Source organism: Brachyistius frenatus, unplaced genomic scaffold, assembly GCF_029030835.1.
Source record: "Brachyistius frenatus isolate BFR_SWC_R1_liver_20210118 unplaced genomic scaffold, ASM2903083v1 Contig_37, whole genome shotgun sequence".
Lineage (NCBI taxonomy): Eukaryota > Metazoa > Chordata > Actinopteri > Embiotocidae > Brachyistius > Brachyistius frenatus.
In genome coordinates this window covers 1,918,109-1,945,000 of record NW_027210636.1, presented here as the reverse complement: position 1 = coordinate 1,945,000, position 26,892 = coordinate 1,918,109, and the positions used below count along the sequence as shown (strand labels likewise).

At 44.4% G+C, this 26,892-nt stretch overlaps 1 protein-coding gene across 21 annotated transcripts in view; it reads right to left on the bottom strand.

Annotated features, from left to right (window-relative positions):
• LOC138622648 (citron Rho-interacting kinase) overlaps positions 1 to 26,892 on the bottom strand; it is a 46,164-nt gene that overhangs the window by 4,729 nt on the left and 14,543 nt on the right. For 5 of the 21 annotated variants that reach the window (XM_069701562.1, XM_069701560.1, XM_069701570.1 and 2 more), the window contains 26 exons: positions 26,664 to 26,843; positions 26,355 to 26,408; positions 26,161 to 26,214; positions 25,231 to 25,371; positions 23,642 to 23,767; positions 21,663 to 21,758; positions 21,313 to 21,429; positions 20,997 to 21,106; positions 19,863 to 20,037; positions 18,516 to 18,713; positions 18,350 to 18,403; positions 13,987 to 14,184; positions 10,170 to 10,363; positions 9,276 to 9,411; positions 9,051 to 9,155; positions 8,626 to 8,766; positions 8,066 to 8,185; positions 7,361 to 7,634; positions 6,633 to 6,791; positions 6,394 to 6,417; positions 4,155 to 4,325; positions 3,278 to 3,458; positions 2,904 to 3,007; positions 2,672 to 2,776; positions 1,587 to 1,756; positions 1,119 to 1,163 (listed from right to left, as the gene is read on the bottom strand). In XM_069701562.1, the coding sequence (XP_069557663.1) occupies positions 1,119 to 1,163; positions 1,587 to 1,756; positions 2,672 to 2,776; positions 2,904 to 3,007; positions 3,278 to 3,458; positions 4,155 to 4,325; positions 6,394 to 6,417; positions 6,633 to 6,791; positions 7,361 to 7,634; positions 8,066 to 8,185; positions 8,626 to 8,766; positions 9,051 to 9,155; positions 9,276 to 9,411; positions 10,170 to 10,363; positions 13,987 to 14,184; positions 18,350 to 18,403; positions 18,516 to 18,713; positions 19,863 to 20,037; positions 20,997 to 21,106; positions 21,313 to 21,429; positions 21,663 to 21,758; positions 23,642 to 23,767; positions 25,231 to 25,371; positions 26,161 to 26,214; positions 26,355 to 26,408; positions 26,664 to 26,843 (3,432 nt within the window). Of the gene's footprint in view, positions 1 to 1,118; positions 1,164 to 1,586; positions 1,757 to 2,671; positions 2,777 to 2,903; positions 3,008 to 3,277; positions 3,459 to 4,154; positions 4,326 to 6,393; positions 6,418 to 6,632; positions 6,792 to 7,360; positions 7,635 to 8,065; positions 8,186 to 8,625; positions 8,767 to 9,050; positions 9,156 to 9,275; positions 9,412 to 10,169; positions 10,364 to 13,986; positions 14,185 to 18,349; positions 18,404 to 18,515; positions 18,714 to 19,862; positions 20,038 to 20,996; positions 21,107 to 21,312; positions 21,430 to 21,662; positions 21,759 to 23,641; positions 23,768 to 25,230; positions 25,372 to 25,690; positions 25,937 to 26,160; positions 26,215 to 26,354; positions 26,409 to 26,663; positions 26,844 to 26,892 lie in introns of those variants that run through there. The other 16 variants (XM_069701567.1, XM_069701574.1, XM_069701572.1 and 13 more) reach the window with 14 other exon arrangements.

Sequence of the window (26,892 nt, the reverse complement as noted above, 5' to 3'; positions counted from 1 at the left end):
TCGCGACAGTTGCAACAGTTGAATTTTGAGTTCCTCATGAGCGACAACACAAACTGATGAAGAACTCCTCCTGATATAGTAATTTACTCACATAAACAACAGAAATAGAATAAATCATAACTGAGACTACAGTATAAAATATTTAATTAGTAGAGAAAGTTTTCAATAATAAATTAAATTTGAGTGGGTTCACTTCCATCATATTGATTTTGTCTTTAAATTATTCTTAAATCTTGTTTTATTTTTCTGGTCTACAGCTGTCCGTCTCATTATCGGCCTGTCAATCATCTGTCGAGCGCTCAGAACTGTGCCATAGAAATAAAGATTGATTGATTGACTGATTTTGTCAATCAGTCTCAACTTGCTCACATAAACGTACACGTTTTTGAGAAACTGAGCATGGAAACATTCAAATCAAATGATGCGTGATGTCTCCTACAAGGTCGTCCATCCGTCCATCACCTGCAGCCGCTCCGTCCTCAACGCCGTCACGCGTCTCTACGTCTTCAACACTGTAAATGTAACCCAACTCTACGCGACCCAGTTTGGGACTTGTGTCTCTGAGACGAGTCGAAAGTCGAGTGACTCGAGTCCCGGGTGTCAGAAGAGTGTGCAGAAAAAGGGGGAGGGAGGGGAGGGGAGGGGAGAGGGAAGGGGGGGGGGGTTAAAAAAAAAAAAAAAAAAACACAGAGGAGTACACGAGCAGGTTAAAGAAAAAGAAAAAAAACAAAAAGAAAACTCAAGTCTGATCCTCGGACACATCTCGGTGACACCGACAGACGAGGAGGAAATATTCAATTTGCCGTCAACACGAGTTTTTACAGGATGAAGCAGAGGAGAGTGAAAAGTGAGCAGGTGAGGAGGGGGGGCGGTGGTGGGGGGGGGGAGGAGGAAGGGTGGAGGAGTGGGGGGCAGATGACCAACCAACAACGATGACAGACACATGCACTACTGCGTGCCTCGTGAGGGATGTGCAGTGTGTGTGTGTGTGTGTGTGTGTGTGTGTGTGTGTGTGTGTGTGTGTGTGTGTGTGTGTGTGTGTGTGTGTGTGTGTGTGTGTGTGTGTGTGTGTGTGTGTGTGTGTCAGTGTGTGTCTCCACATCTCCGTAACTCTTTACCTGGACCAGAGGAGTCAGAACCGTTTGTCTTTTGGACACAGCAGCCTAAATGTGTAACAATGAGACCCGATGGAATCAACCCCCAAAGCGTGCCCGTATACCGGGACAAACAGCGCGGCGTGATGGACAGAAGCAACGGACGGACGGGGAGCGAGAGAAGACAAAGAGAGAGGAGAGAAAGAAGGGACAGTTAACGACACGTAGAAGTGAAACTCGGAGGGGGGGGGGGGGGGGAGGGAGGAGGGGGGAGGAGGGGGGGCCGGGGGATATCCAGTAAACTTTAGAGTTTTAATAAAAAGGACTACAGAGGCTTAAAATCTGATCCTCGTGAATAAAGCCCCACCACAGCAGAGCATCACGGGTTTTTGTTGTTGTTGTTGTTGTTGTTGTTGTTTTTTGTTTTTTTACGAGCGCGGTCACACATCACCGTGGTTTCCGACGCGAGCGTGTTTCCGTCTCGATACTCACTGCGTCAGCCTCGGCCTTCTCCCGCGAGGCCCGACCCCCGGCCACCACCGAGTCCATCACGGCCACCCAGCGCTGTTTGTCCGGGAAGCTGGGAGCCATGAAGTAAATGGACTGACCGGGCCAGCAGGGGGCGTGACAGCGCGACTCCAGCTTCAGGACGTAGGGGACGTCTGCAGCGAGGAGGGGGGGGGGGGCAAAGTCAGTTCAGGCCGAGGTCGTATGTTATTGATCCATGACATTTATTTTAATAAATATAAAATAAATAAAAAGTCTTGAACGACCCCGTTTCCCTCCCCCAAAAAAACAAAGTTAGGACGCTGCGTAAAATGTAAACGAAAACAAAATGCAACGATTGGCAAATTGAATAAACCCATATTTAACGGCAAATAGACCGAAGACAACATACCGGATGTTGAAATGGAGAAATTTTGTTTTATGAAAAACACATTTTGAATTTGCCAGCAACATGTCTCAGACCAAAGAATAATAAAAAAAAAAAAAAAGAAGACTAATTAGGTTAACTGGCAATAGATCAGTAACATTATTGGGTTTTTGGATCAGCGCATCTAGACGACGTCTTTCTGAGGGGAGGGGCTTTGCTTACTTCAGCAAAAAAGCTCATTGTGCGTGTACGCCAACAGCATGCAGTCCAGACATGTCACCCATTTGAAAAAAAATTTGCTGCGTCGTGAAATGAAAAAATACGACAAAGGAGACGCTGAACTGTTGAGAAGCTGAAATCCTAAATCGGGCAGGAACGGGACCACATTTCACTTTCAAAACTCCGGCACCGGGTCTCCTCGGAGACGTGCTGCTGCCATCAAATTCAAAAAGAGCATTCGCTTTTCATGAAACAACACCGTTTCTCCGTTTCAACATTTGATATGTTGTCTTTGGTCTATTTGCAGTTAAATGTGGGTTCAACATGAATCATTGCATTCTGTTTATATTTATTATATTAGAAACAGAAACCACAGTGTGAAGGCTGTTCTGTCAGAAAGTCACAGACTGAGGTGAGGAAACGGGTTAAAACGGGGTTTTTTTTTTCCCGTATTTAAGCGCGTGACTGTGACGTCTGTGTTTACCTGACTTGGCCGTGTTGGGCAGCTCCGACGCTCCGACCGCTCCGTGGACCACCACCTCTCCGTCCGACAGACACAAGTCGAACTCATCCAGGGGCTTCGCCGCCTCTGAGGAACAACGCAACGCCAAAAAAAAACAACCAAGATCAGCGGCTAGTTTCCCCGGCCGTTGTTTTATTATTATTATTATTATTTTTGTTGGGTTTTTTTTGGACTTATTCGTCGAAATGCACACGTGTGGAAATGCAACCTTCTCGGGGCTCGATCTCGTAGATGGACACTTTAGTCCCGTCCAGGACCATGTACTTTCTCTCCCAGCCCTGGCCGCGCTTCCCGTTCCTGCAAAACGCACAAAGTCACCGTGAGGCGCCGATGACCAAAAAGTCTCCCAACGTTTTTTTTTTTGTTGTTGTTGTCGTGAAGGCCGCCTAACCGCCGGGACATAATACAGCGATAACGCGCCGACGGGTGTGACGGACAGGAGCGTATTAGTGCGGTGCCTCCAGAACAACTTCGATACCGCCGGACTCCTTTTTTGGAGCAGGTGACCGGCCGATGTGTTTATATACACCGAAGAGGAAACGGTCCCGGCGTGGTCCGTTGGCTAACCTGGGCTGCTTCATCCAGCCCTCCAGGTGCATGTGGCCGCTGGCCTCTTTGAGCGACTGGCCCGGAGAGCTGCCTTTGTCTCGACACGGGCCCTCGGACAGATGCAGGGAGCAGTCGCTGGACATGCCGCACGTGGCCGGAAGGCAGGGCGAGCATTTGGGATGGCACAAGGCGTGGCACTCTGAGGAGAAACAAGAACAAAAGCTTAGCGAGCTCGACCGGGAAGTGCGACGAAGTGTAAAAACTCTCACTTTGTTTTAAGTTTTCGGAGCATTCGCAGTCGTCGTGTCACTCCAGCGTGAAATTTTTTTTTTTTTTTTTTAAATCGACTTATCCTGGTGAGGAGTGACAGAAGAGATCCATAAACATCTCAAAATCATTCATATAGAGTTAAATTCCTGTTTCTTTGTGGATAAAGATTTAAAAGATTAAATAATATATACTTTTCAAAAGATTTTAATGTAATTTACAGAGTTTTGAGAGTTTTTTTTGTACTCAAATTGCTGGAATTAGAAAAGATTGCAAGTGGAGAAAAAAAAAAAACGTTTGTAAAGCCTTTACCTGATAATAAACGATATGCGATTCATTCCTGTGTTAATAATCATGCTGCACATCACAGGAAATATTTGAGTTTTTAAAACTTTTATTTAATCTTTTATTGAAATTACAAAAAAGTGACAAAGCTTTGCAAAACAGACGGTCTGCGATCACGGTCTCACCTACGTCCTGTTAAAATTACCCACAATGCTCTCGGTGCAAGCAGAGGACACGACAAAAAGAAATGAAGGAAAGGCCAGAACTTTTTTTTGCAGACGGGGCGAGAAACGAAATGCAGACCGGCGTCGGCCTCCGTGGGGGTCGCGCGTCCGGGACTCACCGAGGCAGGTGGCCGCTTGGCGACCGAAGTGCACCGTATCCAGGCACACGGTGCACTTGGCGGCCCTCATGTTGAGTCCCACCGTGAAGCGGTGCGGGGTGTTGTGGTGCACCACGCGCTCTCTGTCCCTCTCCCTGTCCCTCTGACTGTCCTTCAGGCGACGGCTGTACTCTGAATACAGTCGGGGAACAAACAGTGAGGGGCGGGCGGCCGCACGGCGACGGCGCGTCTCGCTCCCGCCGGGTAACATCCACACACTGCAAAGAATAAAACCTCAGTGCACCATGCCGGGAGAATCTCACGGTAAATCAGTTTTGACAGAAGGAAAAACAACAAAAAAAAGAAGCCTTTCCAAAAGAGCGGTACGATGTTTAGCACGATGCGTAATGCAAGTAAAAGTCCGAGGACAGAAATGCTTGGGAAAAGAACAGAGATAAAAAAAAATTAAAAAAATCAATCCCTTTTGGCTTCGGCCGGCTCGCTGCCCCCCCCCCCCCCCCCCCCCCCCCCCCCCCCCCCCCCCCCCCCCCCCCCCCCCCCCCCCCCCCCCCCCCCCCCCCCCCCCCCCCCCCCCCCCCCCCCCCCCCCCCCCCCCCCCCCCCCCCCCCCCCCCCCCCCCCCCCCCCCCCCCCCCCCCCCCCCCCCCCCCCCCCCCCCCCCCCCCCCCATGCGTTTTAAAGGCGTCGTCCAGTCGGCGGTGCGTCCAGTAATGTGTTGTCTGTTCAAGATGCACCGACGTGGACTTACGCAATAACAATAACTCGTAATGACTTGTGTATGTGGCCAATACCGAATCAACAATATGAATCATGTGAAGAGGAAAAAAGTCATCAAAATCGACTTCTTTTTTTTTTTAATTGTGCTGAATTTCATTTTCAGAGACGTCACCATCCCAAGAACTTGTTTGTAATGACCTTCGATTATTTTCTTAATATTTAGAATAATGAATTTGTGATTGACAGTCATGTATAAGCTGCAAAAAAAAAGTCATTAGAATCGCTTCACAAACTCTTGGACTCATTAATGGTTCGACTCTTCCACGGCTTTAGACTTTTGGTTTATTTTGCAGACTCTGTTGCGTTTCGATACGAAACAAACGATGTTCATAAACTCCAGACGGTGACATATAGATGTATTAAACCATTATATAAGGAGACCAATTGTGGCGTAATAGTTTTTGTGATAATAACAAGCATTGTTATCATTGATTTGGAGTTGATAAAGTTTGCTTCTCCTCCTGTGCATCTGCTGCCGTGTGCTCCTGGTTTAAAGCCACCATGAATATAACCGGCGACAGAGAGGTAAAAACCTCCGTTCACACGTTACGTCATCGAATCTATAATCGGAACAATCACAATAATTTAGTCTTCTTACTCACTGGCTGATAACGTAGCAGAAAAAATATATATTCTGCACGGTTAAAGTGTAAAGTCTCCATTTTCTGGGTCACCTAAAGATTTGTTGTCGACACGATACACATTTGGAAATCATGTTTAAAGCCTTCAAACACAAAAATCTGCTTGTGGATCTTCTGATTAAAGGAAACCCGCAAACAAATTTGATAGTTATTGATAATTCATGGGTTTTTCCGCAACTCTAAACGATAAAATAAACGTCTTAGTTTCCCGAGTGTGTTAGATAATTACAATAATTATATTTTCTTGCTCTCGAATTTCCTATTTTGGGCTTGTTGCGTTCTTCCTGTCGCCGTCGCAATCCCCAGATTTCCTTCCGAAGAACGGCGACGAGGTTCGCCGTGACAACGGGTCTCCGCCCGCGTCGCCGTGACCTCGACATTCTCTGTGAGAAGACGACTGGACGACGCCTTCAGTTTCAGAGTGCGGGTTGGAAAGGTCGGGTGCGGTGAGTTTGTCATTCGGGACCGCACATCATACACAGAGGGTCCCGTCTATGATGTGGAGTTCAGCCGGGGTTGGAGTAAAGGCGGAAGAGCCGAGCAGGGACGTCCGCAAATCAGATTGACGGAGCTTCAGCAACCAAGAGGAAAAAAAAACAAAAAACGAAAAAGAAATGCTTCAGATTTCTAAAGCTGTGCACTGGAGATGCTTCAGCCTCACCCGACGCAAACCCTGGCGGGACGCGTCATTTCGTGAAAAAAAAAAAGTGCAGAGCTTTTAAAATCTGGCCTTTGGACAAGGGGATGTGGATGCGGCAAAAAAAGGGGGGAGAAGAGAGATAAGAGACCAAACTGCAGGGAGCGCGAGTTTGGACAACTTACGTTCAAAAGTGACCCTCCTTCTATCTGAAAGGTGTGTGAGAAAGAGTAATGAGAGAGTAAGAGCTTCATGAATCAATCCTTTGAAAGTTAGATAATATGAATGTGTGTGCGTGCGTGTGTGTGCGTGTGTGTGTGTGTGTGTGTGTGTGTGTGTGTGTCAGGTAGGAAGCTGCGAGCTCGCATGTGTTCACCGGAGATAAAAGAAGTCGCCCGACCGCAAACGTCACCGTCGGACTCACCTTCAGGCGTCGGCGTGTCCTTCCTGCGTCCGGAGTTGGAGGGCACCAGGCTGGTCGGGCCCTGCTGGTGCTCCGGAGACTTCACCATGGCGGACATGATTATCTGCTGCCGGGCCGCGGCCGGGTTAGTGGAGCCGCTGAGATCTTTATACTGCAGCGCTGTGTGGCAAAAAAAATAATAATAATTTTTTTTTTTAAATTAAAAAAATTGATGAGATTTGTCCTAAATGTGTCTTATTTATGATTATGATCGGGTTAGTTGTGATCGTTGCGATAAAAAAAATTGTTGATTTCGCAGCACGTTTTCTCTTAAATTGACTTAAACTTGCTGAGCTTCAAGTGAGTTTTTTGAGGAAAAATTGCAGGAATGAATAGATTGCAAGTGGAGACTGAGTTTGTGTTAATAAAGCGAGTTTTGTCTGAAAAGACGTACTTAACGCCGTTAATACTTTCAGCAGAGCTTCCGTTGACGACCTTATTCGCGGAAGGATTGCGGGAATTAAAAAAAAAAAAAATTGCGAGATCCCGCGCATTTTGCAGACATTGCAAGATTTCCTGGAGGGCAGTGAAAAAAGTTTCCAGTTGTTCAAACAGGGTAAAGTGAGTCACATACTGTAGTTGAACAATAAATACATTTCAGTCCACGTTTCTACCGTTACCGTGTGAATGAAACAGAAGGAAAAAGGGACGTTTTCTTAAGGGAGTAAATTACCGAAGAGCGGCCTCACCTTCTTCTCTCAGAGATCGCAGCTCCGCCCTCATTTTCTGCAGCGCCTCCTCCAGCTCGGTGCATCGAGAGCGCTCCTTGTCCAGGGCCGACTTCATGTCGCTGTACTGCAGAGGCACCGGCTGGATGGGGGGGACGGGGGACACCTGTCCCTGACTCTGACTCTGACCCTGACCCTGACCCTGACCCTGAGCCTGGGCCTGGGCCTGGGCCTGAGCCTGAGCCTGAGCCGCCATGGCAGCCAGCAGGTCCTCCCGGCGACGCCCGAACAGACCCTGACGGACACGGAGACGGATATATATGACATAACCTTGGTTTTGAAAGGGGCTTGAAAAATAAAATGTATTATTATTATTATTATTATTAAAATGTCAACCCCAGATATCATTAGTATTTTTTCTATAAACTGTATGTGAAGATCTCACTTATTTTACTCACTTCGTACGACATAAGTGGAAATGATCCCCTCTCTCAAAAGAAAATAATTATAAAAAATTCAATCATTTTCATTCAATCATTTTAAGTCAATAAACAATTGACTACAATAATTTATTAAAATTGTCGACAGTCTTTTTGTCTCACGACGAAAAAACTTGTCACGTTACTTTTTTTGGGGGGGTCTTGTCTTTCTCCCTAAAACATGCAGCCCCGGTGTAAGAACAACACATTATGAATGAATCCAGTTTGACGTTTAACGCGTGCCGACCTTCTTCTTCTTGGAGCCGCCGTGGGCCTGGGCCTGCAGGAAGTCGATGAGCTTGGTCTGCTGCGTGATGGTCCCCTCCATTTTCACCTTCTCGTGAGAGTACGCGGCCTGCAGGTGGAGCTAAGTGAACATCACTACTGCCATGAATTTCTCCTCAAGTACTTCGATTCGCACAGAGAGGGGGTGACAGAGAGACAGAAAGAGCAGCGCGAGTGTGTGTGTGTGTGTGTGTGTGTGTGTGTGTGTGTGTGTGTGTGTGTGTGTGTGTGTGTGTGAGGGAGGGGGGGGAGGAGCTGGGTGGGAAACAAGACTGAAAATGACAGAAAGATTTGCTCCCAGTCCAAGTAAAGTGAACATGCGCCTGCAGCGACTGAGAACTCAGCCACGTCATAATCTCTGTGTATGTGTTGTTGTTTTTTTGTTTTTGTTTTTTTGTGTGTGTGTGTGTGTGTGTGTGTGTGTGTGTGTGTGTGTGTGTGTGTGTGTGTGTGTGTGTGTGTGTGTGTGTGTGTGTGTGTGTGTGTGTGTGTGTGTGTGTGTGTGTGTGTTTGTAGCAGCACCTGGATGTTCTCCAGCTGGTACTCCAGCTCGGTCCGCTCGGTTTTCAGCAGGTCCGTCTGGTCCAGAGCGTCCTGCAGCCCCTGGGTCAGACGGAAGATGTGGGTCTTCTGGGCGTCCATCTGCTGCTGCAGTTTCTCTTGCTGCCAGAAAAAAAAAAAGAAAAAAAGGAAACAGCTGTGACGCGACCGACGGGACGCTGCGACTTTGCCGCTTTGCCGTCTTGCAACCGATCGCGCCAGGCCGAACCTCTCGGCGCGGCTTGACATTTTTGTTACGACGGTGACTTTGCGAACACAAAATCCGGTTTGATTCTGAGGGATTAGTCATAGAAGCAAATCATAAAAAAAATAAAATAAGAAGAAAAAACCACGCGGTGAAATAAAGCAGAAAGAAAAGCATTTTAAACGTGTGAAAAATTCCGCACCTCCTCCAGCAGCCTCTGCTTCAGATCCCTCTCGCTCTCCAGCTTCTGCTGCAGACTGCGGGCGTTCATCTCCAGCATGGCGTGCTTCTTCTCCAGGTCGTTCAGCTGAGGAAGGAGAGCAGCAGGAAGAGGAGTTTTTTTTTGGGGGGGGGGGTTTTGTTTTTAGCCCGGGACATCTGCTTACGCCGGACAAAAATGGAAGATACTCGGTCGGGAGCGGCTTACGGTGTCTGCGAGGCTCTCGGCTTTGATTTTCTGGTCTTTGAGGGCCTGCTGCAGGGCCAGGATCTCGGCCTTGTGCTCCTTCACGGCCTGTTCGACGGCCTGACGCGACTCGGAGCTGCGCTGCTCTGAACGAAGCCTGCGGCGTACGGACAACCTTTGTTTACACCTCTTATTGAAGGACGCGCTCCTCCGGTTCATGCGTCATGTTTCTACAGGCTTCTTGAAACCCGACACACAGTTCATATCTAAATGAAATAGTCACTTCCATGTACCAGTGTGTGCATTCTTGCAGTTCTACACTCGTGGAGTCTTTTTTTTTTTGTTGTTGTCTTTTTAAGGATGAAGGTTTTGTGGTTCGGGAAGGAAGACGCAGCGTTAAAAACCCTGTTTTGTGTTTTTAGTGTTCCCAGTTTTCATCGCGCTGCCCTGCCTACGTCAACTAAAATGATTTCACACTCAATAGCTTTTCGACAAACCCAAGAGAATATGCCTAAAACTTGTTGCGTTCGGCGTGTGTAGGCGGAGAGAACCAGATCCAGCACCGACAGCAACAGAAACATTTATAGCAACAAAAAAAAGAAAAAGAGAGCTTTTCTTAAAATGTAACTTTGGATTGTGCATTATGGATAAAGTAACTTTAGGTTATTTACGTAACCTCGGTTCTCTGAGTGGCAGGCGTGAGTGTCTGACTCATGCTACGAAAGATAACTAATATTAATCAACCACAGGTGCACTGAAAGCATGTTGACATGCTGTGAGCCAGATGCTTGTCTCGTTATTTACAGTAAACAAAAAAATAAAAGACAAAATGGATCTAAAACTAAAAGGCAAACTTGATGTCTACTTATTGAGCCGTTTAGTCGCTGCTGTACTAACAGTGTGTCCGTGTGTCACCTGTTCTGTTTCTCGGTGTCCAGCATCCTCTGGATCTCCCTGGTCCTCCTCTCCGCCTGGTTCTTCTCGTCCTCCAGTGTCGCCCTCCAGGCTTCCCACTGCCTCTCCTTCTCCAGCAGCTCGTCGTTCAGGGTCTCCAGCTCCAGGACCTGCTCCTCCAGCATGGTGCACGTGGTCTTCAGCGTCTCGAGGTTCTGGTACGAAACAGGATTTACACATTTTTATCAAAACATCCAAAACTGTGGGGGATATTATCCATCCATCCATCCATCCATCCATCCATCCATCCATCCATCCATCCATCCATCCATGTATACATTTTCCACTGTTTATCTACCCCAGATGGACCTCCCAAGTTATCCGAGACATTCTCCTACCCAGGAACGTTTTCCCGCTCCTCCTGGTGGATCCCAAAGTGCTCCCAGGCCAGATGAAATGTTTAATCCCTCCAGCAGGTTCTGGGGTTTCCTACCAGTTCAAAACACCCAGTCTGAAGGTGGTATTTGGCCCATATTAGGAAAACCGTAGCACCTCCGTGGAGCCGGACCTGGAAGGTGAGCTCACCGGTGAGCGACTGATGGCTCGGTCTTGGCCCACAGGGCACCGCCCACAGAATCGACACGGAGCCGCCACCCTGCGGCGCCACCATCTGCAGGATGTGCCTTATCAGCAGGCTGGATGTGCCAACCTAGTTCCGGGTTTATGGAAAGAGATCTCACTGGTGGGGAAACAGCTGGACTCGGTGCGGGAGGTGAAAGATCACCACGTGGGGACTCTGTACATTTTCTGGGGGACTTCAACGGTCATGTGGGTGACGATGGAGAAACGTGGAGGAAGGCGATTGGAAGGGACGGCCTGATCTGAACCCGAGTGGTGTTTTGCTGTTGGACTTCTGTCCTCGTGGAACCGGGTTATTGTAATTCCATTAAATCTTTCTTCCGCCTCTACAAAACACTGTTAGTTTGAGTTCAAAGCTCCTCCCATTTGTCCTGTGGGAGATGCAGGTGTTGTCATATTTTCAATCAAAAACCCATCCCGTTGTTATTTCCCGTTGATCCAGGAGATCATTCCTGTCAATTGCAATAAGACTTTACAACAGCTCACCTCTGGCCAAATCTGCTCTACACTATTAAAACTGTTGCACTGTTGTTTAATTTAATTTTATTCTATTTCATTTGTACATACTGTGCATTTTTCCATTTTTTTATATTATATATTTTTACTGCCTCTATTCGTGTTCTTTCATTTCTATTGCTTTTAGCGTCTGTCTATCTATCTATCTATCGATCTATCTATCTATCGATCTATCGATCTATCGATCTATCTATGTATCTATCTATCTATCTATCTATCTATCTATCTATCTATGTATCTATCTATCTATCTATCGATCGATCGATCGATCGATCGATCGATCTATCGATCTATCTATCTATCTATCTATCTATCTATCTATCTATCTATCTATCTATCTATCTATCTATCTATCTATCTATCTATCTATCTATCTATGTATCTATCTATCTATCTATCTGTCTGTCTATCGATCTATCTATCTATCTATCTATCTATCTATCTATCTATCTATCTATCTATCTATCTATCTATCTATCTATCTATCTATCTATCTATCGATCGATCTATCTATCTATCTATCGATCTATCGATCTATCGATCTATCGATCTACCTATCTATCTATCTATCGATCTATTTGTGTTACTGTTAATACATTTGCACATATTCCTACCTGGTGGTGTCAGTACTTCGGTGCGTTGATGCCCAGAAAATGCTGATTGTTGAAACGACTGTTGTTCGACTAAAATAAAAGTACATTCAGCTAACATTAACCTTTGTGTGTATATATTATGTGATATTATAATTCTTTGTTTACATAACACAGATGTAATTCAGTCAGTAAGGCCGTGCCCAGACGACACTCCCAGTCAGACGGACTAACGAGGAGCATTTTAACCTACATGGCTGGAAAGTGAGAAGTCACTTATTGCGCAAATAACTGCGTGGACCTTCCCTGCGAGCTGCAATTAAAAAGGTTGCCAGCGTCAGTGTTGCTCAGGAGTTATTTACATGATCTTTGGACACGCAGCGTTGTTGTTTTTTTTTTCCACCAGGCCCACACAAAGACGCCGCGTTTCATGTCTTTTACAACACGCTGCTTTAGACAAAGCAACGGAGAGGACAAATATAGCCTCTGCCGGCTGCAGCAGCAACACACCACGGCCCCTCTGAAGTCCAACGCTTCCACAGCTGACACGACCTGGGAGTGATGGGGATGACACATCCCTCCCACACAACCACCCCATCCCTCGTCTATGACTTCCATCGCTGGTTACACAACCGGCAGGACTGAGAGCATTACTGGACACCCACACACATATATATCCTCCCACAGGGGCAGAGCACACATCACACAGCCTCCTCTCCCTCTCTCTCCCTCTGTCTTTTCTCTTCCTCGCTGCATCCACGATACAGCACATAATAACAATACTGAAATAATCCCAGAGTTTCTGCTGCCTGATTTACACTTAGCAGTGTCAGAGCTCGGGAGGAATGTCTAGGTCACCTGTCACAGGCGCCGTGGAGACATCACATAATGTCTGGCTGTGAGTGGGAAGAAGGGAGGTTGAAGGGACCTGAAGCGGCGGAGAAAAAAAAAATACACAACAGAAAACTGCTTCTTATAAATAAATCAACTAATAACAGTTGATTATTGAGGCAATTTAATGCAGAAAAACTGAAAGATTCACTCTAAACACTGGGTTCAAAAGTCAGCTGTTTGTTTGTGGTAATTGGCCACCTACTCATAGGGTTATAGAGAATGAATGGATGGAGGGCGGCAGCGTTTCTCTTAGTTATGAGTCATATGAGGGTTCAAACTGTCACATCGGCCACCCCTCAGATCCTGTTGTCATTTACCGAATCGGTTGTGTGCTCGTGGAGTGTTTTAGTCTGCTTACTGCTTTTTGCCTACCTGTCCTTTGCTTGCAAGTGTCTTTTTTTTTTTTTTTTGCCCTCTACTCGTCTGATTTGTATGCTACTGCCGTGCTGTCATGAGTGATGCTTTTGAGTCCACAATGTTTCTCAGCAACTCTGACCAAGCTCTCAAATATATACTAATCCGATGGATGCTAGCAGATATATGAATAATCACAGTACTGACAGCAATAATGTTGTTGAAATGTCCCATTCGGCTCAATTTTAAGGACAATTTCAGGTTTCTGTTTACTCACTAAAACACATGCACACTCCGAGGTCTCGAATGCGTTCTTCATAGAACTTCTTCAACTCGTAGAAAAGCATGGGATCACTGTCACAAATGTGCATCACGGTGCTTGTTGTGTCGTAGCAGTGTCAAAAGGTCCACAAGGTACCACTGACTCCAAGGTCTTTAACGGACAGCCGGGGAAATATTAACCAATATTATGAGTAAAATTAAACGAAATGTATTTAGTCATCGACATATTTGGAGTTCGACAACATGACGAATAACTGAGGCCAGTGTTACGACCGTATTTAGTACTATCAGTCCACCTGAATTGGTTTTTTTTTTTTTGGACTGTTGAAGGAAACTCACGAGCAGGTGAAGAACACACACAAACACATCTTTCTGTCTTTGTGAGGACCCGCAGCCCGAAACCCTAAACATCACATCTTATGACCGAACCTCGACTATCACTTCAAACTTTAACCTTGAAAACAAAACTCCTTAACGTTGTTGGAACGAGCCAAAATGCAGAACTATCCTCATGACAGTGTTTTTTTTTTCATTCATACTGTATTTACTGCATCACTTGATACCTGTTTCTGGTTGTTGAGGTGCATTTCGCGGTCGGCCACCTCCCGACGCAGCCGGTCCACGTCCTGGCTGAGCTGCAGCCGGTCTTCTCTCTCGTCGGAGGCCTCGTCCAGCTGCTTGGACAGGTAGAAGTTCTGCCGGTTCAGCTCGGCGTTCTCCTGAGTCAGCGCGGTCAGCTGCTCCTCCAGGTCCGTGATCACCTGCGGATTAATCAGAGGCATCAAACTACGGGTTTCAAGAAATAAACAGCAGCACCCACTCAGGGCCTAAAATACATCAGCCAAGTTTTCTGAAAAATACTCCATCTCTGCTCTTTCAGATATTTTTCTTCAGTTTATCTGAAGTACTTTCTGTTTTCCCTTGATGTACTTTTTTTGCCGTTCAACTGAACTATACAAACAGTTGATGTGTTGATCCGGTCCAGTTGTAATACCCTGCCAGTTTAGGGAAACAGAAAGCAGAAATGATGCGACACTTTGACACTTTTATTGCTCATTCCTCCTTTAGATAAAGGCTGAACAGCAACAGTTCATCTTCACCAGCTGAAGCTGTGAAGGTGTATAAGGCAAGAAAGTACTGTGAAGTATTTTCTGTCGGTTATGAAAGGTTAGAAATAAAGCCAAAATGAGGCCATTTTCTCTCACAAGCCGATACAGAGAAGCTCATAGACGCTTTTTAACCTCTTGACATGAATGCTGCGAAGCCCTCCTGTGTGGTCTTCCTAAAAAAAAAAAAGCCACGGTTCTTTTGCTGTTCTTTAAAAATCACTGCACGGACTGGCTTTTAAGAGCATGATTACACCCTTATAATATAATTATATATTCTAAGTATTTAGTATTTAGCAAATACTTCTTTTTGGAGTCTTAAGGATCATGTCATTGGTTCCGTCTGGTAAATTTCCCTTCCTCTCCGAGTCCACATGTCAGGTTTTAATTAACGACTCAGTTGTGATGCATTTAGTTGTAGTTTTTTTTTTTTTACAGTGTTTAAAGTTTCTTTTTATCTTTTGTCTTATGCATTGTTGTATAAAAGGTGCTATATAAATATAAATATTCATAAAAGTTGAGTTGAGATGAGTTCAGGGGATACAGTAGATTTAATAAAATGCCCATCCAGCACAGCCATGTAAACTCACTGCGCTGGCGCACGCACACACACACACACAACACACACACACACACACACACACACACACACACACAGCTGCATGTTAGTGTTACATCTATTATAAAACGAATGTGTCACAGCCAGAATCATAACAACCAAAAGCGTAGCTGTGGCTGCAGCCCTGAAATCACAGCTACAGTCTGTCTCAATCAGCCTCAGCAGCAAGTCTGCGAGCTGGCCGGGTCACCTCGCTCGTCTCGTTTCTGACTGCAGCGGACTCCTTGCCCACTTCCTCGCTCCGGTTTCAACCAGCAGGTCCGGTTGCTAAGCCGCAACACAGCCGACGCATAAACTTGGTAAAAAAAAAAGCGGAATCCCTGCTGTGTAATCATGAATAGTCGGTGAACTCAATAAATTAACGTGAATTTGTATAATTCGCATGCAAGAAAGGGTCCTTATGACCCCTTAAATGCATTTTGTTCACATTATCGATCCTCTGCACGAAAACGTGACCGAACACACACACACACACACACACACACACACACACACACACACACACACACACACACACACACACACACACACACACACACACACACACACACACACACACACACAAAACTGTACTGCTGCATTATTACATGATGCACATATCTGGGTTAGTGATATAATGCCGTAATCATTATGGAATGAAATCCGGGCTCCTTGTTTTTTTTTGTTTTTTTTTGTTAACCCAGGAGCACGGCTAATCAACTCCATCACCGCACCACCGTGGGGAGATGAGGGTCAGAGGCTGTTGGGGGTGGGGTGAGGGGGGTTGGGTGCCTGTTAAAAGCCCCCCCCCGCCCGAGTCTCAGCTTTCAGGGGAACACGCGTGTACTACGCAGGACTTCCGAGGTGCGGCAAAGCTTTTAAGTACATACATTAGCTGTCTGTTCTGTACTGAGTCAGAGATTGGGCTCCACTGAAGGAGGAGGACTCGACAGCAGCAGCGACTACGTTCTTCAGGCAGGCCGAGGAGTCGACGGTGGGATGGATGCGCTGGTGATCTGGCAAGCCTCTATATTGACTCCACTCATCCGTCAACCCAATCTACGGAGGGCAGCTTGAAGACCTGAAGTAAATCACATGCAGAGAGCTCCCACTGCCGAATACAAAATCGCTCAGGACCGTTTGTGAAGGGTTGTGGGTGTCGCGCAGCTTGATTGAAATTAACATAAACATTTAGCTCAGGCAGACGGTACAAAGTAAAGAGGAGCCTCCTCTCTTTCAAAGAAAGCGAGGCGTTAGAGCATCGAACCCACCGGAGTCAGTTTCCTTTTTAGATGCAAGTCTGATCTATAAATATGCAAATAGCCCCCACCTCCATCTCCACCACACGTGTGCTGCTTACCTGCAGCTCGAGCTGGCGGTACGACGGTATGGAAAGCTGAACCACACCAGCTGACAGGATTGGTTCATCCGGTGTGTGACGTAATAAAAATCCGTCCGTCTCAATCTTGTGGTTTTAGGACTGTCAGACTGTCACCGAAGTTTCAACGTGGAAATTTTCAACTATGGTGTTGTCGGCTTAATTTGATTATGATTGATGACTTCTAGCGTATAATCAACACAAACGGACACAAAGTATTTCTACAGTCAAATAAAAAACAACAACATGTGGTCAACAAATTTCATTTTGGTCTGTTAATAGCAGAATGCCTTGCATGTAAAGCAGACTGCATGTTTTGCCTTGGATCTCTATCCTGTTCTTTTCTATCTCCGCTCTCCCAGTTCAACCCAACCAGCCGAGGCGGACGGCAGCACACCTCTGATCCTCGTTCTGGCCGAGGTTTCGTCCTGAGTTTCTTTCGTCCCAGCAGTCACTCACGCGGGAATAATTGAATGGCTGAATGATTGGGTTCCTCTCTATCATGTTATATGGTTCCATTGTAAGGACTTTACTATGTTAAGTGCCTTGAAATGACTTGTGTTGTGATTTGGCGCCATATAAGATCAAATCGAATTGCACTGAATTGAATTGAAAAAAAATAAAACAGTTGAGTGTGTGGAAGGAGTTCACCTGCCGGAAATCAGAGTTTTGATTCGTCAGTTCAAACAGAATTAAAAAAAAAAAAAAAAAAGGGGGGGCTGATCCGAATGCTTAGATGGAGAACCAAAACACAATCGAGAGGTTGAATGAGGCAAAATTTTGAAGAGTCCTTCCCCTGAGAGGTTTTTTTTTAAGACATTTGCTCTGCTCCAAAATATTCCGCAGACAGACTGACGGTTGGATCGGCACTGCGAGAGTCTTAGCAGGGCAGAAAATAGAGTTGCATCTCAAGCTCTGCTGGTTGCAAAATTTGGCTTGTGGTCGCCTGAAAACTGGCCAGCTGAATCTATGGACACTGCTTTCTGAACAGTTTGCGAGTGGGAGGATCTCGACAAGTAGGGCAATGGGATAAAGGAAGACTGCGATGATCTTGACATTTATTCTTCGGCGTGCGAGTTTGACGGGACTCGAAGAATTCTCTAAATATGACAACATCCTCTCTCGAGGTTAGTCGGACACCACAAGTTAACTATCAAATAAATATCTCGGCCGACACGGAAAATGAAACGCATTATTTAGAGCTCTTCTACCTGATCTCATCAGTAGGAGCGGACTTTAAGGTTCTACGTTAGGTAACTAAACCGCGGTGTTTCCGGGGAATGATGACGATGCGACACCGTGAAGGAACCAAAGAAAGAAAAAACTCTGAATATCCCAAGAAGCTCATCATCTTCCTGAGGTGTTAGGGCTAGTTTTGGTAAAGGCTAATGTGTTCATGTGCACGATGGCATCAATCAACCATTATTATAAAAAAAAAAAAAAACGTTGCCTATTTGGAACAACAATTCTCACCTTAACCAAAATCACAAAGTTTTGGGACGTCCCTGAAAGCCTGAATGTGGATCCCTGGTCATATTTCAGGATGTAAATTTATTCAGTTACTATTGTATTTACACAAAAATGACCAACATAGTAGACAAATGTGAGGAAATGAGTAAAGATGTTTGAAGTTCCAGTGAGTCAAATGTTTTTTTTTGTTTGTTGTTTTTTTTTGGTAAATGAGGCCCGATTCAGTGGCAAGAGTGACAGGAACACATATGGAGGAAAAACGTGGCTACTTTAAGTTCTGCGTGGTGATGTGGGATGATTCAGCCAGAAGAAGCTGTCTATTCCTGGAACGATTCAAAGTGGAAAAAAGAAAAAAGAAGGAGTGAGCAGCTTACCGCACAACTGTCTCTCAGGGCGTCGTACTTGCGTTGTATCTCTTCTCTGTGTGCCTGGCAGGTTATGACGGGAAGAGAGGACGGAGGGGACAGATTTCACAGCCCGAACTTACATAACATTTAAAAGGAAGGCGTCGTCTTTCCTTTCTCTCCCTCTCTCTCTTACTCGGAGCACGGTGATCTCCTCCTCGGCCTCGGCGGTGGTCTCCTCCAGCTCCGTCTTGGCGTGCTGCAGCTGGCTCTCCACAGCGCGGCGGGCCGCCTGCAGGTTGTTGATCTGGGACTCGCGCTCTTGCAGCGACAGGGTCACGTCCGTCACCTGGCGCTTGATCTCCAGCTTTTCTTCCTCGTGCTCCAGGCCGATCTGCGGACAGGCAGACAGAGAGGGTGGGGTGGGTGGGGTTGGTTTGGTTTGGTGGGGTGGGGGGTGGGGTGGGGTGGGGTGGGGGGCCCCCATCCGGGATCAGGAGGAGGAAGAGGAGGCGATTTGCTCCGAGGAGCAGCTGGGAGACATGCTGACATGACACAGCTTTCCGCGGCGGGGGGGTGGGGGGGGGGGCGCGGAGGGGGAGTGGCGGGTTGGGAGGGGGCGAGAGAGAGCATTACACCTGACGCCTCACCTGGTTTGACTCTGCGGTGACTCGTTGTGCTGCTCTTTTCTGTTACATCTGGGTTTGAAATAGCAAAAACTAAAACCACGCATTTGCATTTAGATTCAGAAAATCTATAAATGATTTCCAGCCTATTAAACTCACTTTCTAACATCTCCTCTATCCTCTCTACGGGAGACTATTCCATCCCCATGTCATGTCGTACGTCACTTTATTTAGTACATCTTCTTTTCCTCCTTTTTTTTTTTTTTTTAAACATCCAAAGTTCAAGGTTCAAAGTTTTTCAGGACCCGGGTGGAAAGCTAATTATCGACAAAAAAAAAAATCCTGAACACACAATTAAAACGTGACCCTAAAAACAGACATAAAACATACGTAAAATGGGCATTAAAAGTGCATCAGGTAAGAGGTAATAAATATAAGACATAAAATACAGCGTCCGGTATGCCCGGCAGTAGAGGACTCACTAAAGCAGCATAAATAAGAGTCCAACCAGGTGTTACATGTTTAACAGTCTTATCGCCAGTGGAAAGAAACTGTGACACAGTCTGTTCGTGTTTCATCCAACTTAGCGGCTGGTAGCATAAATACTCTCATCTAAGAACGGCTTTATGAGCTGCACCTGCTTCCACACGCAGTCGTAATTATTTCTAACATATTTTCAGGGACGCAATTATGCACAGGTGTTTGGAGTCGGATCAGTGCAGTCGGAGCAGGTCTGGAGCTCAATTTTCATCTATTTAAACATTTAGGAGTGTCAGAAATGCACTTTGTGAGTGTAGATGCTGCATAATATTGACTCTAAATCACCGGGTATTGAAGCAGAAGAAGTCGCAGAAACGAACGATTCGGGGAAATCTCGTCAACAGCACGAATCCCGTTTTAATAACCTCGCGCCTCACCTCTCGCAGCCTCGTCTCCAGCTCCAGCACGCGGCTCTTATTGCTTTGCTCCTGCTGACTCATTTTCTCTAGATGCTCTTCCAGTTTGGCGTTCTGGGCCTCCAACTTCCCGGCCTGAGACTCCAAGTAGAACTTCTGCTGGCGGAGCTCCGAGATCATTTCCTCCTGAGCTTTCCTGACGAGACCACACATCCAACAAAAAGATTAATAAGAAGCTATGAAACACTGCCAGGAAAAAAATAAATAAAAAGAATTAGGTGCTTTCCTGGTAATGTTAAACCTGATTATTTCCCTTCATATTTGGATGGAGAATGTTTTTCTACTGTTTCTTTTTTTATTTTCTTTTTTTATTTATATTTGGAACAGAACTGAAATATATTATCTTGTAAAACACGTTTACATTTTAACAAGGGTGAAAAGACTAAAGTGAAATAACTGAATAATGCAGAAAAAAAATGTTTAAGAAAAAATTAACAATAAAAAAAAAAGGGAAAACATGAACATTGTACATTGAACACGAGTAGCTAAAAGAACCACTTTGGATTCAAATCTGTTCTAAATGAGGATGTAAAATCAACTTCAGATTTCCAACAGCTTTCAAACGTTTTCTCGTTCAAGTCTTAAAACAAAGGTTAGTTTCACAAAAATATCGTGGATCACACGAACCCAAATCCTCAACTGTGGGAAGTTCTGATGTCATCCATTTTTCTCGCGAGAACTTTCTTACTGTGCTATCAGCGAAATATTAAACATACAGTTAAGCCCAAAAATGATTCATACCCACGTCTAGTGAATTTGTATTCGACCAGTCGGTTTCACCATCTGTAAATGGCTAAAACCAAAAAGCGTGAGTGAGGACCTCTGGTTGCGTAGTGTGGCTGCTTTAGATAATGGACATGATTTATTTTCATAAAAATTTAAATGTATATCATTCATATATATCTCTAGCACAATGTTTTAACATCCTGTTTCACTTGGTTACGCCATTTTCATAAGAAATTCACAAGGCATGGGTACGAATGATTTTGGGCTGTTTTCAGGACCCTGGACAGCGGCGGGTCTCTTACCGACGTACGACGTCTCAAAACAGTTTCTGCTGTGCTTCACTGGTACTTTTTTGTGTATCATACTTACATGTTTTTCTGGGTGTAGATGCTGCTGTTGGCTGCCAGTTTGTTGGCCTCCGACAGCTCAGCAATTCTCTGCTCCAGGCTGTTCATCTTTGAGTCCATTGCATTTATGGTCTGCATAGAAATTGCAGATTTGTGTTTTGATTCAAATATTTAGTTAAATTTTCACATAATGGGATCAGATTCTGGTTTATTTTTTTTGGTTCCTTGCGCTCTGTGCAACAAATATTATTCCAAACATGAAATCTATGTCAGTGTGATAAAATTGCTAAAATACCCTCTGAATTGGTGATTTTGTTTCCAAGCCGGTCAGCTCTTACCGCCTTCTGTTCGCTGATGATGCTGCACTTCTCCTGCACCTCCTCCTCATATTTGCTCTGACTGGACTCCAGCATCTCCTTATCAGCCATGTCCGCCTTCATCTGGCCCTCCAGCACCTGCTCAGCGCCAGGAGGTGGCCCACAAATAAGAAAATAAACCCAGAACCAGGATATCACTTAACGGGACAAAGAGTGGTGTGAAGATGACATACTGTAGATGCCCCCTGCAGAGAGGACTCCCACAGGTCCAAACAGCACACAGCACTTCCTGCAGGTTCAGTAGGATGTACTGTGGGTTTTTTTTTTTTAAATAGCAACTAAGATTGTGTATATGTATTCGGAGACCGGACCTTAATCTTGTCTTCGTAGAGCTTTTCCTTCTGTTTCAGATGAGTCTCCAGCCGCTGGGCTGTGGCATGGGTCTCTCGCAGATTCTCCTCCAGCGCCTACGCAAGGACGCAAAGAGGTTACAACCTGCATGTCAACACGATCACAGAGGCTGCAAGTAGCCGAACACACTTCCATTTTTGACAGAAGGTAATGTGTAAAGTATGTTATCACAAAAAGCAGCTCGTAATGTACATTTGTGATCAGAGGAATCAATAACACCTGATAACAATCTGTGACGGTTCCTAATGACGATGTGCCTCATCGTGATTTGAAATATATTTATAATGTCTGTTTATTTGGCTCAGCTGTGAAGGTATTTTGATTGTGACGCAGTCTGTAAGAGATGCAATCACCTAAAACAACCCATGTACAAGATATTTGAAATAAATACCAGTCTCTTGTCTTTGTTACGACAAATGTGCTGTAATAAGTAAGCGAGTACATGTAACACAATAACAAAATATAATTAGTGGTTGTCAACTGGTGGGTCAGAAACAGAAAGTGGGTCACGGAGGCGTTTTTGGATGGTTGTAAATAAGTGCCTGAAAGAAGAAAAAAAAAAGTCAAGCTTTTATTTTGAAGTCCACCGACTTTCTGCTGCTCTGCTTTTATTTTGAAGGACGTACAGTCCACATGATGCAGCATGCCATTAGCTGTTTGCCGGCAGACATATCATGATAGCAACAACCATTACTGGCATCATCATATCAACAGTTATCTGTCAAACCAGCGTCTGTTAACAGGTTTAGGATTAGATACAGTAAGTCTGGCTTTATATTTAATTCAAGATTAGTCCGCCTTTATAGCTTATTCAGTTAAATTTAGATTCCTGAAACTTAATGAGAAACCCGAGTTTACATTTATTTGAAAAGCGTATTTACCTTTTATTTACTAAGGTTGCACTTTCTTGTTCAGGTTAGCATTGTTCATTACGGCACTCTTTTTATTGAAAATAAATTTGAATGGCTCAAATTTTGAACAATTTGGAAATGTGGGTCACAGACCAGTTAACATCCACAGATTCATATCTATGACTTCAAACCTACCACTTTCCTTTTTTTGGGGGGGGGGGCACTCTTCATCGGCTTTATTCACAGCACACATTTGAACTTGTAGAGGAAAAAGCAGAAGTGGATCTAACTCGCAACGCTGCAAAAAAAAAAAGGCCGATTCTTTTTAGTTCTCTTAAATCCAACAAAAAAGTTTCTCTCCTCAGATTTGCACGAGACACAAAAAACTTCTGTAAAACCGCATAAAAAAAACTTCTACTTTCTCCCGTGCACGCCCACACGCTTGTTTACCAACTGAGACTTATTGATCGGGTTGAAGCTGCTGGTTGGTGTGTTGGATATTCAAGTGATGAGACCGAAATCTGCAAACTAAAACCAGCAGCCGAGCGAGAACGAGATGTCAATCAAACCCAGTTTTGCTTTACACCCACGCGGATGAAGGAAACCAACAAGACATTTAACAAAGCAGACGTTTTGACTCGTCACCGGTGGGAGAAAACCACGTGGCTGCGTTCCACTTAGCGTAGGTCCTGCTTTTGTTGCATGCCGGTTCACCGCCAGGGCTCCGCTGGGACACTTAATGGAACCGAGCCGTCGTTACGACACCTGCGTATTACTAAGTGTGACAGGCGCTGCTCTGAAAACAAAGTCTATTGAAAGTACTTGCGTGGTCGTATCATGGCTGTGTGTTTTTTTTTTTTTTAACTAGGGCAATATTACATAAAATTACTATTATATGTGGCACCTCGGTGCATAATAAAAATAAGATATTACAAGGAGAGCCAATGATAAACCTGAGATTTTTCTTTTTTTAAGGAGTTATTATGTAAAATTGCACTTCCTCTGCAGTGATGACAATGAGCTATGTTTATCTCACACCTCCTGTGATTATTTTAGCTGCGCACAGGAGGGATGAAAGGTGGGTTTACCAGAATCTTATCGGCCATCTGCTGAATCTGCTGGGCCTTGCTCTGGATCTCATCCTTCAGTTTGGTCTCGCGGCGCTCGACGATCTCCAACCTCTTCACCTGGTTCTCCAGAGTCTTCCTGCCGTCCTGCAGACGACGAAGAAAAGTTACGCGCAAAAAAAAAAAAAAAAAAAAAACACAAAAAAATGACTGAGTGTTTCTTTAAGGTTTAAAAATGCAGCATCAATTTAAAAAAACAAAACAAAAAAAAAACAGTCCAAAGTAGCGCTTTTTGCTATTTGGACAATCGTGACTGCAGGAACGGTAATTAGCGTTTAAAACTTCCACTTCAAGGTAAAAATGACTTTTTAAGCATTTGCATTTGCATTTGTGTGTGTGTGTGTGTGTGTGTGTGTGTGTGTGTGTGTGTGTGTGTGTGTGTGTGTGTGTGTGTGTGTGTGTGTGTGTGTGTGTGTGTGTGTGTGTGTGTGTGTGTGTGTGTGAGAGAGGTCTTTGGAGCTGCGTGTGAATTTGACCCTGTGCATATTTTTCCTTCCTTTAACTAAGCCATAACCAAATTTACATGTCTAGTGCTTGATGTGAATTTCTGCTTTAGAAGAACTCAAAACAACCTCAGAAAATAAAGTAGATTCTATATTTAACTAGTGACACTGCACAAGCAAATATATTATATATATATACAAATATAAATATATATATACGTATATATATACATACATACATATGTGTGGCAGAATTCCTGCTGGTATCTGCTTGCCTGCATTGTGATGAGCAGGAAGTTCCTTGTTTGTTTATATGAGATCTTCATATATTATATTATATTTGAAGGACTAATTAGTTTTCTCAAAAGTCAAAATTCAGATACATGAAATGTCCTATTGCATATTGTCTTGCATATTGCAGAAGCTTGAACTACTTAAAATGTCCTTTTATGTGATGCAGGAAGTGATGCAAACCAAAACACCGGAGCCAAATGAGAGCGGCAAATTACGGAGGTTCAGTTAAATAAAAGGTTTTTAAAAGCTTCTTTTCTTTTTTTTTTTCGTTTGAGTTCAATTTAGATGTGAAGGCATTCATAATTTCCGCTCTAAAATTGGCCTGTAAAAAAATAAAAACTGTGTACAGAAACAGTTTGTCAGTGTTAAAGGAGACGCAGGAGCTCCGAGCCTCAAGAGAATCAATTAGTAGAAACGTAACATGCAGCGTAATTAGCTTCGTAACAGCAGTCATCATAACTGCCTCTGTGTTTACACGGCCACAGATTTGACACTTCACAGTAAATAGAACATATGTTTGGGCCTTATTTATAAAATATATATATATATATATATATACTTAATTCACTGTGATTGTTGGGGCGGAGGAACAGCCCATAAACAATTCTGATGTGAGACGGATCCGCATACCAGGAGACACAAACGTCACGTGATCACCGGGGTCTGTCTCGACGTGTTAATGTGTCCTCACGAGACGCAAAACCACGTTTACGACAGAACATACTGTGCTTTCCGGAGCCAGATTTGTTTACCCGACGAGGGAAGTTTGCGATGTTGCAAAGCAACAGATGTAATCCCGTGCGGCGGCCGTACCTCGGTCTCGCGGAGGCGTCGGCGCAGGCTGTCGCTGGAGTCCTCCTTGTGCTGTAGCCGCTCCAGATCCCGCTCCATGCGCTCTTTGGCCACTTTCATACCCTGAAGGTGGTCTGTGGCCTCCGAACTGGCCCTTATTGCCTAGAGGTTAAATCAGTACAAACAAAAATAAAATAATACATCCCTAATTTCCAAAATCTCATGTTTAATTACTCACGTGGGTCAAAGCAAAAATCATATGAACAGGAACCAGTATAATAAATGTGTATAATAACAATAATTGAATGATCAAATAAACCACTTGTGCAGTATAATGTCTATAAATGTATTATCTTCTTAGTATTACATACATATTGTGATGTGTGCACATGTGAGGAATAACTGTCATCCTTTTGTTAGCTTCTGTTGCTACAGGTAAGCAAACTACTGTATTTGGCTAATATCAAACCAAACTACCTACTTCATACTGATTATTTCACTGAGTCTTCTCCTAAATTTGGGCTCAGTCAGCCTTGAATATCACCACCGCTGCCTCGGGTACTCGTGGCCAAAAAAAAAAAAAAAAAAAAAAACCATGGCACTTCTTAAATGTTCATTCGCAGGGAAAAGACAATTAAGGACGAAATTATCTTTACTAATGAGGCCAAACTGTTTGATTGCCGATAATTAAGCAGTAACTCCGGCTTCATTATTCTCCGGCCACAGATTAAATCTGACTGACAAAACCACAGTTTGAGAGAGAGACGGAGAGAGAGAAAAAAAAATAAAAAATAAAATAAATAAATAAAAAGGGGGGAGGGGAGGTCAGAGAAGGTAAAGAAGGAGTTTATACACTCATCTGAAAGTGTAAAACGATGTAACATCTCTTGCAGTCGGAAGCACAAGATCATATAAATTATTCATAAAGCATCCAAAGCGCATATATTCTACCTTGGCGAGCTTCTCTTGAAGTTCCTGGATCTTGGACTGCTGCTCAGTGTTGGTCTAAAAAAAAAAAAAAAAAGACAAATATGCATATGTAAAAGATTATCATCCTTTATGGAAAATGTCCTCATCTGGAAAATATTTTTTCAACCTCACCGATCACACAATGTTATTGCAACGGAAATAACTTCATAAACTACCTTCTCCAACTTGGTCACCATCTCCTCCGCTTCTGCTTTGCTTTGCTCTTTGGCCTGCAAAGATTTCGGGAAAACACAGTGATCTCCCTTCCAGAAGTGATCGTGCCAAATGCTGCCTTTTGTAACTCAAGGAAAAAAAAAAAAAAAAAAACACCTTACAGTGACTTCAAGTTTACATTATCTTGATAACATCGTGTTAAAACGCTACATTGAGGGCACAACTGCAGTAGAGAATATGTACAATATGTGTTGAAAAAAAAAAAAAAAAATGTGTCCGAAGACTTTTGAATCACGAGCAGCTTTAGTTACAGTGTGAACCTTCTGCATCCTGTGCTGGTAGTCCGCAGCCTTCCTCTTAAGCTCCTCGCTGGCCTGTCGAGAGTCTTTCAGCTCCGATTCGTACAGGTCGCTACGGCGACGGGCGGCGGACAGGTCCTCCTCCAGCTGTCTGATGGAAACGCGCATCTCCTCCAGCTGAGCATGATATTCCTGCACAGAGGCATTCAAACATCGGAACAATAACAATAATTCAAAGAGC